Source organism: Perca fluviatilis, chromosome 8 (assembly GCF_010015445.1).
Source record: "Perca fluviatilis chromosome 8, GENO_Pfluv_1.0, whole genome shotgun sequence".
NCBI lineage: Eukaryota > Metazoa > Chordata > Actinopteri > Perciformes > Percidae > Perca > Perca fluviatilis.
Window position 1 is genome coordinate 35,414,320 of NC_053119.1, and position 19,857 is coordinate 35,434,176.

The 19,857-nt window shown below is 43.0% G+C and overlaps 1 protein-coding gene across 4 annotated transcripts in view; it reads left to right on the forward strand.

Annotated features, from left to right (window-relative positions):
* The window catches only part of znf423 (zinc finger protein 423), a 168,393-nt gene that overhangs the window by 75,428 nt on the left and 73,108 nt on the right, over positions 1-19,857 (forward strand). For 2 of the 4 annotated variants that reach the window (XM_039808980.1, XM_039808982.1), the window contains exons 4-19: positions 1,877-2,054; positions 3,956-4,080; positions 4,603-4,684; positions 4,855-4,930; positions 5,207-5,487; positions 5,580-5,863; positions 6,381-6,755; positions 7,033-7,214; positions 8,212-8,751; positions 8,935-9,073; positions 9,419-9,496; positions 10,348-10,902; positions 11,026-11,210; positions 11,707-12,128; positions 12,500-12,713; positions 14,674-14,758. In XM_039808980.1, the coding sequence (XP_039664914.1) occupies positions 1,877-2,054; positions 3,956-4,080; positions 4,603-4,684; positions 4,855-4,930; positions 5,207-5,487; positions 5,580-5,863; positions 6,381-6,755; positions 7,033-7,214; positions 8,212-8,751; positions 8,935-9,073; positions 9,419-9,496; positions 10,348-10,902; positions 11,026-11,210; positions 11,707-12,128; positions 12,500-12,713; positions 14,674-14,758 (3,801 nt within the window). The remainder of the gene's footprint in view (positions 1-1,876; positions 2,055-3,955; positions 4,081-4,602; positions 4,685-4,854; positions 4,931-5,206; positions 5,488-5,579; positions 5,864-6,380; positions 6,756-7,032; positions 7,215-8,211; positions 8,752-8,934; positions 9,074-9,418; positions 9,497-10,347; positions 10,903-11,025; positions 11,211-11,706; positions 12,129-12,499; positions 12,714-14,673; positions 14,759-19,857) is intronic. The other 2 variants (XM_039808983.1, XM_039808984.1) reach the window with 1 other exon arrangement.

The window sequence follows — 19,857 nt, forward strand, 5'->3', positions numbered from 1 at the left end:
CCTCATTCCGGGGGCTAATTACATGTTATTCTTAAAAATTTCTAAATTCCATCAGGTGCAAAAAGGGACACCTGATGCATTATGGTGTCTTAGGACCACTAAAGCACAACACTAGTTTCACTGTAATCTGCGATTTGTTGAAATGTATCAAAATTCTACTTCTCCCCGCTTTTTTTCCCCTGTATCTTCCCCTCTAGTCTACTCATCTCATTGTCTATCATGTTTCATTTTTCTTCTGATTTTTGTTTTTCCTGTGCACTCATTTTTAATCATTGTGTGCAGTGCTCTAGGAAACCATATTGTTTGCTTTTCTCCTTTCACCCTGTCGATACTTCAACGCACTTCTTCCTCCTCCTTCCTTCCCTCCTTCATGCTCTCAATTTTTCTGTCTCCCCCTGCTGCCCCATCCCTCTCTCTCTCTCGCGCCTTGCTGTTAGGCTTCATGTTGATATCTTTCTTCCTGTTTTTTTAAGCCTTTTGTATTTTTCTTCTGGCTTCTAGTCAAATTTATAACTCGTGCTTTCACAATTTTTTTGAACCCCCACAGAGTTCTATTTGCTCATCGCAGTGCCTACATTTTCTCTGCGATCGATTCATCACAAGAATCCGTTTTCCGCCCCCTCTCTGCAAGGCGTAATACACAGTAGACCAGACACACACACACGGGAGACGCTCGAGATTGTGCTAGCAGTAGGTTGAGGTAAAACGGTGTGTGCTTTGGAGAGGTTTCTAAAATTATCAGCAGAAACTTCTCTTCTGCACATGTGTCTGTGCTCATGTGTTAGAGGGTTTGCATTTGCAGGAATTTTGGCACCTCCGATTTTTTTTCCAATCTTTCCGTCCTATCACTTTAAGTTTCCCTATTTTCTCTCTTTTGATTTGTTGCTGGCCTAGTTGATATAGCTATCAGCTAAAAGCAAAGAAAGCAGCTGCCCCCCCCCCCCTTTTCATCGGCTCTCTTCTTTACATTTTCCCGGCAAATGCTAAATAGCCGTACTGTGCCGCTTCACAGTGTGCACAAAGAAGAACAGAACAATATCAAGCATTATTCAGTCCCCTCTTTTGTCGCCTCAATTCCATTCTGAAGTGTCTATTAAAGGAGTCGTGGCCTTTTTGTCGCCTCTGTGCCAGACTACACAGGAGAGGGAAAAGAGGGGGAGGAAAAGAGCAATGCATAATCTCCTATGTATGACAGATAAAGGGAGAGAATATCGCCATCTTTCCGCTCCGCTCTCCACATCTCCTAATCGCTTTTCCGACGTTTCAATCTGCCAAGGCCCTAATGAAAATATGATGAGGCGGATCTATGGTCCTCGGGGAACGGATGGAGGGATGGGAGGGGAGAGGAGGTGAGGGAGGGGATGGAACGAGGGATGGCTGCAGAGGGAGGATGAAGGGAGAGAAAATACACTCTGTCCTTATTTCTGGGCTCCGTCGGGGATACATAGTTCTTGGAGCTTTCTATTTAGATGTTGCTGCTGCCGGAGTGTGCCTCTCTCTCTCTCTTCTGTTTCAGTCTCTCTCTTTATCTCTGCCATCCTCATTTTCCTTCTGTGTATATATATATATGTGTGTGTGCAACCAGGATAATGTGTTTATTTTTTTTGTTTATACCCTCTTTTTCTCATTTGAACTCCCACCGGCTGCCTCTACCGCCTTGTGCCTTCCACGAAAGATGTAACTTCTTCTTAATCATTCTAATGCTCCTTGTTTTACCCCCACTTTTTTCTGACTGTACTCGCCTGTCTCTTTTTTTCTGTAAATCCTGCAGCTGTGCACTAAATCTGTGTATATTTGCGTTGTTTTTTTTGATGAATCCCAGGCATATTTTTTGTTGTTGTTGTAATGTTTCTGTGCTGTTTCCCCTCTCTGTCAGATGGGGATGATGACCCTGCAGGGCTGTCCTGGGTGCCTTCCTCGCCTTCCAGCAAGGATGTGGCATCGCCCTCGCAGATGCCCGACGGCTGCTGCGACCTCGGCATGGCCACTGGCGGCGAGGAGGAAGGAGGCGCCGGCCTGCCGTACCCCTGCCAGTTCTGTGACAAGTCCTTCAGGTATTAAACTCAGTTTAACCCTTTGCTTCCCCATAATGAAAATTTGGCTGTTCATTCGCATCCCCATACCATAAATATCAATTTGTACATGAATAAATGGCATTCTCAATATTACCATGGCAACATGGACCACTGAGGCAATCAGTGAAAGGAATGAGGTGAACACATTTCTCACTAACCTCTCCAGGAACTAACTCAAGACCCACTTTAAGAACAGCTGTCACATACACCATGAAGTCATCATCATAATCCTCTATATTACTTCTTGTTCCTACCTGTATTCTTTATTTCCTTTCTTTTTAATGAACAGATGTGTACAGTGATATTAGTAATACTTTCAACTATAATGATACTAAAGATGACCGGGTTACAAGTATCACGGAATGACATGCAGCAAAACCTAGCAGAATCCCTGTAATCTTTTAGATCATTTTTTTTTCTCGATTTTTTTAGATATGTACTTACTTCTTAGGGTATAGTGATCAGGGTGTTTTATTTTGTTTAGTCTTGCATTGCCAGACCTTCCTCCACAGCCCTGAGGAGGAGGGTCTGGCTAGCCCACACAGCATTCCGGGATGGGAGAAAAACAACGTGCTCTGGTTTATTGGCATTTCTTTAAACCAATCACAATTGTCATGGGCGGAGCTAAGCACAGGACAGACCCACGGTGCCTCTGCAAAATAGTCTCGGGAAGGCACTTGTTTTAGTGGAACATGTGTAGGTTCAAAAGTTGTTTTAGTTGAGCAACAGAAAACTCCGATTGGACAGATAGTCTAGCTAGCTGTCTGGATTTACCCTGCAGAGATCTGAGGAGCAGTTAACCATAGTCCTCAGAAATGCACCAGAGTTTAAAATTCCAACACAAAGAAAGCGGAAGGTAACGGACATGCGGTCGTAAAGAGTGAAATCTGGCGAAATTATCCCAGTAGTGAAACGTCGTGGATATAGACCAACTGTGGTTCTCAACCTTTTTTGTGCCAGTGCCCCCCCATCCATTATCCAGGTCCCTAACCGACCCCATCAAATAAGATGTAGGCTAGTTGCCCCGAATATTAATGATTACGCCCTAATATTATGATTGAATGACAAACAACATATTTATTAGTTCCCCAGGTATCAAAAAAGCTATGTGAATAGAAATTATATCTACAAATGCAACTATTTGACATTCAATATAAATTAGGTAACAGAAGCCAATCAGAACGACTAGATATGTAACATTCAAACTTTAATTAGGTATTACAAACACTAACCGTAGCCAATCAGAAACAGCTAGCAATTTAACATTCAAATCTACTTTTCATTCAAATCTTAATCTATAATTGAATTGTTCCAACAGAAAACAAGCTGGCACTTATCAAGGGGTTAAAGAACGGGTTAAAGAACACAACAGGATATCGCACCACCCTGAGGCGATTGCTTTTTTTTTTTTTTATCTGAACGAGCTTCACGCTGAAGTACAGAGCTCATTTAAGATGATCCTCTGACATCCCGTTTCCATGAAGGCAGCGCGGAGAAGAGAAGAGTTATATGATACACCGTTTCGTCCAGTTGCGGTGCTGTGAACTGGCAGGTTCTAATGTTGCAGACCACTGTTTTTTGCAAGTACTTTAAAGTGCAAACATGTATTGTTATTGTGAATCTTTGGTTTAAACTAGCTTTCAAAAAAACGCCCCCCAAAGGCACCTCAACACCCCCTTTCCAAAATATTGGTTCCAGCTCCCCCGGTCATCTTCTGAACACCCCCTGGGGGGCGGTAGTCTATATCAGAAACACTGATATAGACTATATTTTGTCAAACCACTTTTTAAAACTAAAAATGCCAAAAGGTTATCATGGATTGCCATGAGCCTTTGTGAATGACAATGACATGACATGTTCATCCTGTTGATTGTCGACAGCCGGCTGAGCTACCTGAAGCGCCATGAGCAGATCCACAGCGACAAGCTGCCTTTCAAGTGCACCTTCTGCAGCCGTCTGTTTAAACACAAGAGGAGCAGAGACCGCCATGTCAAACTCCACACAGGTAGAGAACAAGTCTCCCAGGCCTCCATTGGCTGGTTAGGACCTAACAGGTATCAGATCCACAGTCATTTAATAAACATGGGAATTTTTTGTTAACGGGGTGGTTCATAATTTTGGACATAGGACCTCATTTCCAAGTTAGCCAGTGTGTTATTTATCAGTGGAGACCGTTTTTAACATGTTTCTAGTTGCAGAGTTCCCTGGTGCTAGGCTAGCGCAAGTCAACGGTTTATGCTAGCGCTAGCCTAGCACCTGCGAACTCTGCAACTAGAAAGACTGGATTAAACGTGTTGAAAACGGTCTCCACTGATAAATAACACACTGGCTAACTTGGAAATGAGGTCCTATGTCCAAAATTCGGGAACCACCCCTTTAATTAAAGGGAAAAACCAAAATCAGACTTGAGTTAGATTTTCACTCAACAGTGGCAACACACGTGTTCTGGCTGTCAATGTTTTGAGGTCTACAATATAATGGGGTTCTTTTTCCTGTAGAAATGATCTCTCATAAATATCTTATACAGGAGATAAGAAGTATAGTTGTCAGGAGTGTGAAGCTGCATTCTCCCGCTCTGATCACCTAAAGATCCATCTGAAGACACACAGGTAACTTCTTGTCCCGTTGATTGAAATGTTCATCCGACGTTCATTATTTCTACTTCTGATTCCAGAGTTTTATTCGACTCTACCAATTTAGAGCTTAAAAATTGCTTTTGATTCATAATTGATTATTTCTGAGTCTGATTTATTTATTTATTTTTTATTCCCACCTCCAGCTCGAGCAAACCGTTTAAGTGCAGTGTGTGTAAGCGTGGCTTCTCCTCCACCTCATCACTGCAGAGCCACATGCAGGTAAACACCTGTTATATCGAACTGTTTAAATGCCTTAATATTCTTTATAGTACTGCTCATGTGCTTAGTGTTCCCATTGTTGCTAATGCAATTTCCAATAAGTTACAATGGCAAATAATCAAAACAAGAAAGTGACACAATTATTTATTTTTTTATTTTTTTAACTAGTACATGCGTTGAGCGTAGTAAAAGCAGTGGGACCTAGCTTATTGTCATCAATCTTTTGACAGAATATTTTACAACCCATGCTTATTTAAATCTTTCTGACTCTGGCAGGCTCACCGCAAGAACCGAGAGCACCTTGCACTGAGGAGTGAGAGGGATGGAGGGAAGAAGGGAGCAGGAGGCGATGTTGACCTGGAGCAGGACCTGTATATGTGCGATTACTGCGAGGAGACGTTCAGCCAGACGGACGAGCTAGAGAAACACGTCTTGACCAGACACCCCCAGCTGTCTGACCGAGCCGACTTGCAATGCATCCACTGTCCTGAGATCTTCTTAGATGAGGCTTCTCTCCTCACACATATTGAAACACAGCATGCCAACCGCAAACACAAGTACTACAGAGTTTAGTTTTCAATTTTCATTACTGTGCAATGCTGGAATGTAACTTGCATTTTACAGTTTGTTTTTTTTCCTGTACCCCCAGATGTCCTGTCTGTTCCGAGCAGTTCCCATCTGTGGAGGATGTCTACTGCCACTTAGATAGCCATCGTCAGCCGGACTCCTCCAATCACAGCGCTGCCAGTCCCGACCCTCCACTAGGCAGTGTGGCCTCAATGAGCTCGGCCACTCCAGACTCTAGTGCCAGCCTGGAGAGGGGCTCCACGCCGGACTCTACCCTAAAGCCCAGCCAGGGCATCGAACGAGTCCGCAGAAGAGGCCCAGACACTGGGGAAGAGATTGGGATAAGCCTGGGTCATCAAGGTGGAGGTACGGTACAGTAGTCACTTATCTGCAGAGTAGCCAGTAGTCATAAGCCCTATTCGCACGGGATAAGTATTACCTGGGGACCTCTTGTAGTTTATAAATTACCCCCACACGTCTGTATTTCGTCTGGCGCATTCACACGGGATAACTGAAGTCTGTATTTTACTCAAATTTACAGACATTATCCCCCGGATATGATGTCAAAACTTTTCATTTATAATTGACAACGCAGCCAGTTAGACCCCAAATCACAGAGATGCCGATTCGCACGGGACTAATATTATCACAGGACCTCCGTTTTCGGCGAAATATGGTAGGTCATTTGCGGGGGAATTATTACTTTACAAATTACAGACATGACCGATTCGCACGGGATTAAGATCACAGACAACCTCCGCGATTATTACAAATGACTGGAGGTCACCAGGTAATACTTATCCCGTGCGAATAGGGCGATAGTTACATCTCTGGATTCCTCTGTTTTCTTCTAATGAAGCAGGCTATCTGTTTATCTCTACAGGGGGAGGAGGGAGCTGGGGTAAACTGACGTACTCTTGCCCTTACTGCTCGAAGAGAGACTTCCACAGCCTGGCGGTGTTGGAGATCCATTTGAAGACTATCCATGCAGATAAGCCGCAGCAGAGTCATACATGTCATCTCTGCCTGGACACTCTGCCCACGCTCTACAACCTCAACGAACATGTGCGCAAAGCTCACCGTGCCAGCGGAGGAACTAAAGGCACAGCAGCTTTTCCCCTGCTGCAGTTCACTAATGTCACAGCGTTCCACTGTAACTACTGCCCAGACATGTTCGGAGACATCAACTCTTTGCAAGAACACATCCGAGTGTCGCACTGCCTGCCTGGTGGGATTGTGGCGGGATCCACCACGCTAGGTGTGTTGTTGAAGAAAGCTACTCTGAACAACTGAAAGAGACTTTCATATGTCAAAGTATGGGTTATGGCGGTAAATCGTTTGTTAAGAGTGCTTGTATTGTTTTCCAGACTGAAAAAGCCTATTGTAACATACAGTATAGCATGGTTGTCCTTTGGTTAGTATTTGGTAGCTATCTAGCAGGAATTGGAATATCCTAATACTAATGTACATTGCCCTACAGTATCATGATGCCATTTAAGGGAATCTAACAATGTAATTTAATTCCTCCATCCTAGAAGGGAACCATGCCTTCTTCTGCAACCAGTGCTCCATGGGATTCTTGACGGAGTCTTCGTTGACAGAACACATCCAGCAGACGCACTGCACCTCCGTCGCAGGGGGGGGAGCTGCTTCTGGAGGAGCGGTGACCAAACTGGAGTCTCCTGTACTACAGTCTGCATCGCAGTCCTTCATGGAGGTGAGAAGAATAACATTTTTGAAAGAATTGGATGTAGCCTGCCTGTCTTTGCACATTTCAAAGCTGGTTCCTATTTAATTAGGTGGTATCCTGTATTCTGTCATGAGCCAAATGAAGCATATAGCTCATGTAAATTCTGATGAAAGATCTTTGATAATGTTACTATTTGAATCACTTTCACTGCGATTAATGAGTCTGCAGTTACTGCTGGTCTGGGCTAGAGTTGATTTAAGTCAATTCTTTATTACCTACTGCTTCCTTGTTCCCAACTTTTATTTAATGTGGACTTGACTGAAAATTTCCACCACAGATTCAACAATTTTGGTATTCATCCGTATATGTAACAATATATATAATATAATATAATATAATAATATATAATATAACATTGGATGAATGGTTGCTGATAATGGGCAATGTAGATATTGCATTAAAGATCAGCCACTTCTGTCTACAACAATCGAGAACCCTTTTACAATTATGTAAGCACATAATGTAATCTGAAAACTGCTGCCCTGATTAAAAAAAACAATGCAACTGATCTCAGCTAGTATTCTGTCTGTAATGGAGTGGAATGGAAATATCTAAGTGACCCCAATCTTTTGACAAAGTTCAGATATAAATACATACATAGTATATACTGTGTGCATATATATGTGTGTGTGTGTGTGTGTGTGTGTGTGTGTGTGTGTGTGTGTGTGTGTGTGTATATATATATATATATATATATATATATATATAATGTGTGTATCTATATAATGTGTGTGTGTGTGTGTGTATATATATATATATATTATGTATGTATGTATTTATATCTGAACTTGCAAAGGTATTGTGATGACTTTAATTTATAGGCTATGCTTGTCTCTGTCTCTGTGTCTTTCTCATCCTCTCTCTACATCTTTCCCATATTCTCTTTTACTCTCCGAGAACTAAATAACAGTATTTGTCAATGTGTAGTAGTCATAAAGAGTAAAGAGTTATTGTCTACATACAGGTTTACTCGTGCCCTTACTGCACCAATTCTCCTATCTTCGGCTCACTCCTCAAGCTCACCAAGCACATAAAGGAGAACCACAAGAACATCCCTTTGGCTAACAACAAACGGCAGGCAAAGGTTGCAGACCTAAGCCCCGCCTCCTCTGACATAGAGATCTCCTCCCCAAAACGCCACAGACTGGGAGGGGACTCCACCCCGTCCATGGGGAGCAACGGGGACTACCCGTGCAACCAGTGTGACCTGCGGTTCTCCAGCTTCGAGGGCTTCCAGGCCCACTTAAAGTCCCACCTGGAGATGCTGCTGCGACGCCAGTCCTGCCCCCAGTGCAACAAGGAGGACTTTGAATCCCAGGAGGCGTTGCTTCAACACCTGACGGTGCACTACACCACCACGTCGACCCAGTATGTGTGTGAGAGCTGCGATAAGCAGTTCTCCTCCGTAGATGACCTGCAGAAACACCTGCTCGACATGCACACATTTGTCCTGTATCACTGCACTCTCTGCCAGGAGGTCTTTGACTCCAAGGTCTCCATACAGGTAAATGAAAGAGCCTCATTCAGCTAGGTGTTACCTTTTTCCCTATTTATTTTGACAAAGAATACTCACATCAGTGCATGGAATTTGTGTGCTGTATGGTTTTTAAGTGTAATACATTAGTGAAGCAACCATAGAAATGAACCAACTTGGATTGCTTCTTTTTCCCCACCTTCTGCCATTCAGGTGCATTTGGCGGTGAAGCACAGCAATGAGAAGAAGCTGTTTCGCTGCACAGCCTGTGCCTGGGACTTCAGGAAGGAGTCAGATCTTCAGATCCATGTGAAGCATAACCACCTGGGCCAGAGGTCGGGCCTCGCAGCAGGTACTGTACATCTTTCTTGGGATCATTGGCTGAGTTTCAATAGAAAAGTAGACTTGACTAATTAAAAATGCATAATAACCATGGTAGTGATAGTAAAATAGAAGAGAATTTAATAAAGACAAGCAAAAGTCAGAGAGGCCAAAAAGAGGAAGAAAAAAAAAAAGAAAAAAAAGAAATGATCTTGAGTCTCCCGTCTAGAGCAGTGGTTTAAGTCCTATTTATCTGGGAGATGATTTTCAGTAAAGCTTGGGGACTTTGGTTCATCTACTGCCCCCCTTCTTTGTGGTGTTCCACAGGGCTCAATTCTTGGACCACTTCTTTGTTCTCTATATCTCCTCTCCCTAGGAAACATAATTAGAAAGCATGGCGTCTCCTACCACTTCTACGCGGACGACTCTCAAATATATCTTCCCCTCAAAAGAGGTGAAAACAACTCCCTCATCCCGTTGACCTGGGCTGCCTGCAACAATATGCAAAACCCATAGTCACAAATCTGGGTGTCAAAATAGACAATGGTTTTAAACTTGATAAACAGATAAATAGTGTTGTTAAATCCAGTTTCTATCACTTGAGGCTTTTATCTAAAATGAAACCTGCTTTATCTCGTAAGCACTTTGAGCATGTGTTTCATGCTTTTATTTCAACTCGTTTAGACAGATGTAATGCACTTTACATTGGCGTTAATCAAACCTCTCTCACACGCTTACAGTTAATACAAAACTCGGCTGCTCGTCTTTTAACTGGAACTCGCAAGCCTGAACACAACACCAGTCCTGGCCTCGCTACATTGGCTCCCGGTCCATTTTAGAATACACTTTAAGATCTTATTGTTTGTTTTTAAATCACTGAATGGGTTGGCACCTCGTTACATCTCAGACCTCTTACAAGTTTACACCCTCTCAAGTCTACTGATCAATTTTGGCTGGTCGCTCCTAAAACCAGGTTAAAAACCAGGGGCGACCGCACTTTTTCATCTGCAGCGCCTAAACTGTGGAATGAGCTACTTCCACAGGTCAAATTGGCCCCGACCCTCGAATCTTTTAAATCCCTTCTTAAGACTCACTTGTATTCCTTGACTTTTAACCCAGCATGAGAACTGTGTGGTCTCATGTTGTTGTATGTGTTCTATGTGTTTTTAATATGTGTTTCTATGTTGTTCAGCACTTTGTAAACCTTTGTTTTTTAAATGTGCTATATAAATAAAATGGATTGGATTGGATCGAGTCGTAACAGTGTTTGGATCTGCAAATCTTGATCTAACTTCTGTTTCACAGGACTCAAGCCCCGGAAGTGCATCTTCTGCGGAGAGACGTTTGGATCAGAGGTGGAGCTCCAATGCCACATCACCACACACAGCAAGAAGTTCACGTGTCGCTTCTGCGGCAAAGCTTTCCAAGCCATGTCACTGCTGGAGAGACACCTTAGGGAGAAGCACTGCCTCTTTGATGGTGGCAACATTACCGGCAACGGAGGTGGTACGGGGAGCGGTGGCAGTCAAAACGGGACGCCCAACGGGCTGGCACAGTCCTCCAAGCGAGGAGGAGGCAGTGGTAGCAGTGGAGGTGCAGCAGGCGCCGAAAGGGCAACGGTGGCGGCCGCTGAACAGGCTGATCTGCAGAACATGTTGCTGAAGAGTGCCGCTGTGGGAGGAGCTGGCCAGGGAGGAGACACGGCCAACAGCCATGAGGCCAGCGGGGGGGAGGAGGAGCTGGACAATTCAGAGCCCATGTATGCCTGTGATATCTGCGGCGCGGCCTACACCATGGAGTCGCTTCTACAGAACCACCGGCTGCGTGACCACAACATCCGACCGGGAGAAGATGACGCTGGTAATCTTTGGTCAACTGCTTGTTTTGAAGGATTTTTTTTTTAAAGAAATTACATTTTACATTTTATTACAGGATATAAATTATTTCTATGATGATGATGATAAAAGTAATTTCATACACCAGGTTCTCGAAAGAAGAAGGCAGACTTCATCAAGGGGAACCACAAGTGCAATGTGTGCTCCAGAACATTCTTCTCTGAGAACGGGCTTCGTGAGCACGCTCAGACGCATCGCGGCCCCGCCAAACACTACATGTGTCCAATATGTGGCGAGCGTTTCCCCTCTCTGCTAACCCTCACTGAACACAAGGTACTTTCACTTTTCCTGGGTTCCAGACTGTACATTTGTGTGGCTATGTGCATGGCTTTTGAGGTATCCATGCTTCAGCATGTCATTTGGATGTCTATATGGAGGGAACAAATGCAGTCAGGATACCCTCACAGGTATAACAACACAGCCATCTGTGTGTAGACACACTTTTTTTTTGTTTTTTTTTGTTTGCTTTTCTCTTGTGTGACTTTGTTGTTGCGTTCTGTCTGTGTATCTGTCTTTTGATCCTGAAACTTCTTTGGATGCTCTGAAATTAGAATGTTAAATTGTCCTAAGAGAGGCAATTTGTGCTGTACCACACTACAGGAAAAATATTCCAAAAATGTATTGTGTAATGCAGCTACAGGCAGTTATTACAGCAGCAGTGTCTTTGTATGTCTTTGTATATGCTTCCGTGCTTTCATAAAAGGTATCATTTCTCACTACTTTGTGCGTCATTGTGTTCATACTTTCCGTGTATATTCCCTCTCTGCAGGTGACCCACAGTAAGAGCCTGGACACAGGTACCTGTCGAATCTGTAAGATGCCCCTGCAGAGTGAGGAGGAGTTTATAGAGCATTGCCAGATGCACCCCGACCTCCGCAACTCCCTCACCGGCTTCCGCTGCGTGGTCTGCATGCAGACAGTCACCTCCACCCTGGAGTTGAAGATCCACGGCACCTTCCACATGCAGAAGCTCTCCACTGGTTCTGCACTTGGAGGCACTGGAGGAGGAGGTGGGAATGGAGGAATAGGCGGAGGGAATGGTTCAGCCTCTTCATCCCCTAACGGGCAGCTGCAGCAGCACAAGTTGTATAAATGCGCCTTCTGCCTAAAAGAGTTCAAGAACAAAGGCGAGCTGGTGAAGCTGGATGTTAACGGTCTGCCTTATGGCCTCTGTGCCGGCTGCATGAGTAGGTGGGTAGCCAACTTATCAACCCTGTGGATACTGGCGTGTATTATAGACATACTTAAGTCAACAATACATACTGTAACTTAATCAATTGTTAACCAACAGTAGCACATAGGTACACTACAAGACAATTATAAGAATTATCAACATGATTAATTCCCTCTCACCCATATAACACCCAATATTGCATACTTGGATACTTGGAAGCTTGGATTTGGGTGCCTTGCTTGCTTGCTGCCCCTTTTCCAGTTACTGGAGCCGTAAAGGGCAGGAAGCCTGTGTTGAGCTGAGATGGGACAAGCCAAAGCTTTGTTTAGCGGAAGTTTTTTTGATCACTGAAATCATCTAAAACAAATCAAATGTCCAATCAAATCAGGGGTACGAACGGCCAGAGCCCCAACCAGGGAGGAGCTGCCACGCCTGGGGACACGCAGGGAGAGAAGGCCATGGTCGGGCTGAGGTGTCCGGAGTGTGGAGTGAAGTTTGAAAGCGTGGAGGACTTAGAGAGTCACGTCCAGACAGATCACCCTGAGGTCAGCCCTGAAACCAGTGCGGCAGGAAAGAAGGCCGAGGCTTCACCTGCACCCAAGGTGAGACAGGATAGACTGAGATGAGACTTTTGTGCAAATTGTTGATGAAATTTTCTTCTTAAACCAGGTCTTTGGCGTTGCCTTTCACTAATGTGAGGAGGGAGTTTGTTAATGTGAACAGATCTAAGAAAAATAAAAAAAAATTAAAAAGTATCTTCTCAAATACTGAAAACTAGAATCAGATTTACATCTTACATGTTAATATCTCTGTTGTGCTCCTCAAAAGCAACAAGGACCACACCATCAACATTTCAACAATTTATGAATGAAAGATGATTGGTGTGCGAGGCATAAAGTCGCTTGTAGTTATTTGTTTGCCGACTGCGTTATGGGTAAGCTTTGGTAGGGAATCCACCAGCACCCAGTCTACTTAAAACATTACACAATGCAATTGTGGGCAGTACTGTATTTGAAATAAGAAAAAAATATCAAAAATAGCATTTAACAGAGGGAAACATTTTCAGGAGTGAAGGAGACTCCACAATCCTGCTGAACTGTATGTTTGTGTGAGTCGTGTGTGGGAAGTGTTGGTGCGTGCTGCTGCTTTTGTGTCTGTAGCTTGCATACATGTGCCTGTGTGTATGTCGGTGTGTGTCAGCTGAGCCCCACTGGGTCCTGCGGCTGGGGCGTGCTGAGGCATTGTGGGAGCTGTTCGCTCTACTTGATATTGACAGTCAGGCTCCCCGGGACTTGCCGCGTGTCTATGTGTGTGAGAGTGTGTACTTGCAAATGTGTGTGTGTGTGTGTGTGTGTGTGTGTGTGTGTGTGTGTGTGTGTGTGTGTGTGTGTGTGTGTGTGTGTGTGTGTGTGTGTGTGTGTGTGTGTGTGTGTGTGTGTGTGTGTGTTAGTGTTTGTAGTAGTGGTTCGCCAAGGGACCCTCTGTCTTACCTGCACCTTTGTTTCTGCTTAGTCTAACAGCACAAAGCAGACAAAATAGGATGTGTGTGTGTGTGTGTGTGTGTGTGTGTGTGTGTGTGTGTGTGTGTGTGTGTGTGTGTGTGTGTGTGTGTGTGTGTGTGTGTGTGTGTACCACAGGCTGAAGCAGCAGAGAGATAGTGGAAGTGGGGCCTTTGTGTATTTTGTATGTGTTTGTGCATGAGTGATTGCTGTGTGCTATGAATGGATAAGCAGAGCCTCTGCTTCTCTCTCTCACTTTGTTTCTGTGTCTCTCACCCTTGTTTCTCTGCCTCTTTCTGGATCTCTTTCTTTCTCTCGTGTCCTCTTTTCTTTGACACTCCTTCCCTCTGTTTCTGTTTCATTGCTTCTTACCTTAATCTTTCTCCTGTTCACTCCCTCCCTTATTAATTTCTGTCTCTTCCACTGCAGAGGTCTTACGTGTGTGTGTGTGTGTGTGTGTGTGTGTGTGTGTGTGTGCGTGTGTGTGTGCATGCGATCAAGCGTGCGATCGTTCGTGCGTGCGTATACTTCGTCTTCCTTTCACAAAATCTCCAAAGACTTGGACTTTCATTGTTGCTTGATTAGTGTGAGACTTTGTGGGGTTCACATGTCTTGCATGTTGAGGGTTGAGCGCAAAAAAAGAAATAGGGAAATTTAATAACAAAATGTCTTTTAATTGTTTGTTTTTTTGAAGATTTTCTTATCCTTGACTTTTTTACTAGCCATCACTACAAAATGTTTGTATACCCTTTTCAATCTTGAGCCATTCTTGAGAGGGTTTATTTTCTTTCTATTTATAGCTAAATTATTTCTATGACTACACTATGATTAAATACAATGTGCCGATCAACAAAATAAATCACGAAGAGCTTTCCATTTGTCTATAAAAGTTTTTTTTTTTCAACAAAATATCATACTTCTTTCAAACTCAATCTTCTATTAAACTTAATATATCGGTGTATTTTAGATACTGAAATGTGATGTTATTTTTCTGTGTTTTTTAACTTTTATTTTACATGAAAGAAAATATTTGTCTGTGTTATCTGTTATCTTTATCTTCCAGAAAAAGACCTACCAGTGTATTAAATGCCAAATGACGTTTGAGACGGAAAGGGAGATTCAGATTCATGTCGCTAATCACATGATCGGTGAGTGAGGCGCAGCTCTTCCATTCTGTGTTATACTCTTCAGTGTGTGTGTGTGTGTGTGTGTGTGTGTGTGTGTGTGTGTGTGTGTGTGTGTGTGTGTGTGTGTGTGTGTGTGTGTGTGTGTGTGTGTGTGTGTGTGTGTGTGTGTGTGTGTGTGTGTGTGTGTGTGTCAAATGTTGATACTGCATTTCGGGTACTGTGACCGTCTCCTTGTTTTTTTGTTTTTTTTCTATTGGTTTAACACCACAACCATTGCAATTGTGTTCTCCCCTCACACGTTTAATATAAACACTAGCAGATACAGCAGCTAGCCAGAGCAACGCACACACACACACACACACACACACACACACACACACACACACACACACACACACACACACACACACACACAGGTGGCAGACCGACAGGTGAAATGAAGAGCTCTTTTTGACTTGTGAGCTGCCTGGACCAGCTGCTGTGCAATTTACCACTTGGCTACACCACTGAGGGTTGGATTACTTGACTTAGAAACCACTCAACATTACCGATCAAACTTTATACACTGAGTGTAAAACTAGAGACATCTTTCAGGAGCCACAGTGACAAGTTTCAGATATTCACTCCTAACGTTAAACACCTGGCTATTCACCACTCAGTGGGAGTGTTTATAGCTTGGCCTGGAAGAAGTCCAAACGCCACATAGCATACGATGCTCTGATGCTGCTGCAGGTGTGGTGAGTTGACACTGAGGAGAGTCAAAGTTATCCATGGTTTTATATACTGCATAATTTTAGTAGATAAAACCGTGTAACATGTAGCACTGTTGTATTTTGGCTTTCACCATTGTACTGGAAGAGTATATAGACACATTTTGTATAGCTTTACATTTTTACAAAAGTATTAGCCGCGCAAAGTTAAATTCAGTATTTGTATTTGTGCTCAAAAGCTATAGAAATGTAATGCTTCATCATTTTGGTCCCATGATCGGGCTCAGAAAAGTTGTTACAAAATTGTTTGTGAGTTCAGCTATTATAGGTGGAGTTTAACTAGAAACTTGTGTTTAACTAACAACTACCTCTGTAGTTTAAAGTGTTCTTTTATGAGCTTCCCCTGTGGCAGTGTTTTCAGTTCGCTGCTATTTGCTGCCTTAGCATCTCTGTCGTCATGGAGATTAACGAGGTGGACCTGCGAGTTGTTCTGAGCAACAAACGCTGTGTGTGTGTGTGTGTGTGTGTGTGTGTGTGTGTGTGTGTGTGTGTGTGTGTGTGTGTGTGTGTGTGTGTGTGTGTGTGTGTGTGTGTGTGTGTGTGTGTGTGTGTGTGTGTGTGTGTGTGTGTGTGTGTGTGAATGCTGACATCGCTCTGAGTCATCTAGTAATGTCTGGAGATGTTAGAGAGGAGAGAGTTGAAACAGAAGTACAGCTGGAGTAACTTTTACTTCTTTTCCCCATGGAACACACACACACACACACAGTCATACACTCTGTCTCACACACACAATCACAGATTGACACAAAAACACGGACACACACTCCTACACATGCACACATAAAGGAACACACACTAAGTGGGGCTGGGCGATATGGAGAAAATCAAAGTGGGTAAAGGCAAATAATAGAACAGCTTGAACAGTCTGGTAAATTCAGAAATTATTCAGCCTGTGAAAACAGGAAAAGACAATGCTTATTACATATTACGATATCCAAAATCTCAGGCGAAATCCAGTTCAATATATGAATATATTGCCCAGCCCTAAATCTAAGTATAGTTTCTACCTTCTTTTACCCTTCTTTTGTCTTTTACCTAACCTCTTCACTGCATTACTGAAGCAACTCCCATTTCATTATTTCCATTTTTGTCATCCTTTTGTCCTCCGGTCCTTCTTTGCTTATGTCTTTTCCTCTTTTTTCCTAGATCCCCTACACCCCCTTCACTCACTCACACACACACATACACACACACACACACACACACACACTCAAACACACACACAAATATGCCGCACAGTGGTGGCACGTTTGGGTTAATTAACATGCTAATTGTGTGAAAACCTAGCACAGATTAATTATGAAATTGATGCGGATTATTTCCAAGAGCTTGCCCAGTTCCTATTATTACATTTCCTACAACCCTACCCACCCCTATCCCACGAAAAAGCAGATACTAAAAAGAAAGATCTTTGCTATATCTTTTTGGTAGTGCCAAAACTACGAGATCAAAAATAAGATGGTCATTTCTCTGTCATCTTTCATTTTCTCGCCTTCACTGTAGGTCTTTCATTTTCTTGAGCTCTGTTCTCTCCTCGCTTTAACATGTGTCTCGTGTAATCCAGTGACAAGTGCACAATCACGAATAATAGCTCAGACGTTTAATTCTTCCGTTAAGCAGTATTCCATTTTCCTATTGATTAACTCAAATGCAATTTGTCAAGTGGTAGACAACATTTGGATATAGTGTATCTGGCTACAAGAAAAGTTCCTAACAGAGGCACAATATGTGATGGTGTGAAAGTGTTACCTCGTCAAATTCTTCTCTTTTTCTCATTCAGTTCTCTTCCTCACCTTAATCCTCTTTTTTTCATTTATGACAACCCCCATTGTCACCTTTGGGGAGGTGTCACTGCCTGTCTACTAGTCTCATCAGGACACACATGCATGTTTTATCATCAGCTCTCACATTCTATAACTCTGCCACTGGCAGGTGTGCTTGTGTCACTTCTGATATTCTCACATGGTTCAGTGAAACACCCTAAGGCATGAGACTGCCTCTCAGCCTGTCTGCCTGTTTGTGTGCTGCTGAAAAATGTGCGCGAAGAGGGAAAATCTAAAATAACATTACATGTGAAGCAGTCTGCCTCCCATCCAGTCAGTGACCATGACGCGTTTCGACTGGTTGAGGGAGCAGAGAGGAGGGAGTTTGGCTTATCGAGGCCAGTATTGTGACTGTCACATTGCTCCATGGGTAATACATGGTGCACCCTACGGTCCTGTTAATTACGCTGTCAGGAAGAGACAGAGAGACAACATTCAAGCAGATAAAGGAAGAGATGGTCAAAGTGAGAAGTCTAGAGAGAAATCCATAGCGCTGAGGAGGAATCCTCACAAGTATCACTGGTCCACAGTTAGGTGAAAATAGTTTTTACCAAAACATATTTACTAATTGCCTTTTAATTTGTTTCAAAGGCAGTAGTATTACACTTACGTGTCACCAAATTCATAAAATAAAAGCCTGATGATGTATTCAAACAATTATTTCTGACCTGCCATTAGCTGTTTTTTTTGTTTTTGTTTTTTAAATTTTGCAAGTGGCTGCAAAGGACAAAGGGACTCTTTGGTGTCTTTTCAGCAGAACATTTTCAAAAGTTGAGAAAGATTGGACCTTTTGAAAAATGAGTGAGAAACATGAATTCTTTTTATCTCAGGAAACAAATAATGATGCCAGTGGCTTTCAGGAAAGACTCATTGTTGGGGCAAATATTGGTCAATAAAGAAGGAGCACATTATTATGGTTGTAGAGAGGAACTTGCTCATTAGGTGACAGAAAATATATAAATAACAAATCATATCGTCTGCCATTTTGAACATCTAGTGTGAAAATAACATAGCAGTTTGCTTTTCATGATGTAGAACTGAAAGTCTGCACCACACACATGCTTAAGACTTTACATTTAAAGAAGAGACCCTGAAAATGCCACTGGTTCTCAGTCCAGTTTCGGCTTTACTGTGATGGTAAAGTCACAGCCGGTGTGTTTTCCCGCTAGCCCTGGCTCTAACACAACACACAATTTAATTAAAGCACCATGTGGTCAATGCTCTGCTCTAGAGGCAGATATATGGAGAGAGGAAGAGACTGAGGAAAGGGAGACAAGATGGGAGGGAAAGAGAAATTATGCAAAAGGTTAAAGGGGCACAAAGAAATTAACAGTTGAGTAATTGTCCCTCTTGGCTTGTTCACCATTTTGGCAGATTCTGAATCTATTATAGGGCTTTACAAGGTGTTGTCATGTAAAGGCAGGCAGCACTCAGCTGTAGGCGGTCTGTACTATGTGCACTTATGTGTAAAGCGTTGTGCTTGTGTTCAGTTAATGATGATGTATGTGAAGCAAAGTAGCAACTGCAACTACCTAGCTTTTTGGATAGATCTCCAGTGTTGATTATTTTTTTCTGGCTTGTAGCTTCAGCCAGTACACATGTCACATTTCAATGTGATGGTTAAACTGAAAACAATGAGAGAAACTCCTAACAGGTGTCCAGCTGTTTCTCTTAAAGCCCCACATGCACACATAAATATCACCTGGTCACCAGGGTTAGGGTTACAGGATTTACCCCTGAAATACCCAGAATGCACCAAACTGTGACATCAACATCCCTAGCACTATAGAAATACAAACTCATATTAAGTGATTGCTAGGGTTGGGTACCAAACTCTGTACTTTTTTCAGTACTACCGAGTACCGATTCACGTTAAATCAAACTGTGCCAAATTTCGGTTGCTGAGAACACATAAGCGCGAGCGTATCTGTCCTTCCTGCATGTTGACAGAGAGCGGGGATCCGAGACACGTGGTTGTACTTTTTAAAACTCCACGCAGACACCGTTTGTTTCAATATTCTGTAATATAATGGTGAGCCGAAAGCAGTCGCGATGCAGTTACAAAGGCAGGCACAACAGGGGTCTCTATGACAAGCTGGGGGTTGTTGGGGAAGGCAACTTTATTTCTACAGCACATTTCAGCAACACGCAATTCAAAGTAGTTTTCATAAAACATTAAAGAGCAGCTAATAAAATAATGTAAAAATACAAGAATAAAAGTTCCAGTGCATGGCAGAACCGCATTGTTTTTGAACACTCAATAATGTTAGTACACTGGTAGTGCCCACACTTGGTAAACACACACACACACACACACACACACACACACACACACACACACACACACACACACACACACAACACACACCACACACACACACACACACACACACAAAGCCGAAGTCCATCTCCCACACACTGAGGAGAGATAGCTAGAGAGAGAAATAAGGCTATCAATTTTTGCCTTAGGTACCTGCTTGCCATTTGAGAATTATTTTGGTATTTTTGTGTGTGAGACAAAGGGTGA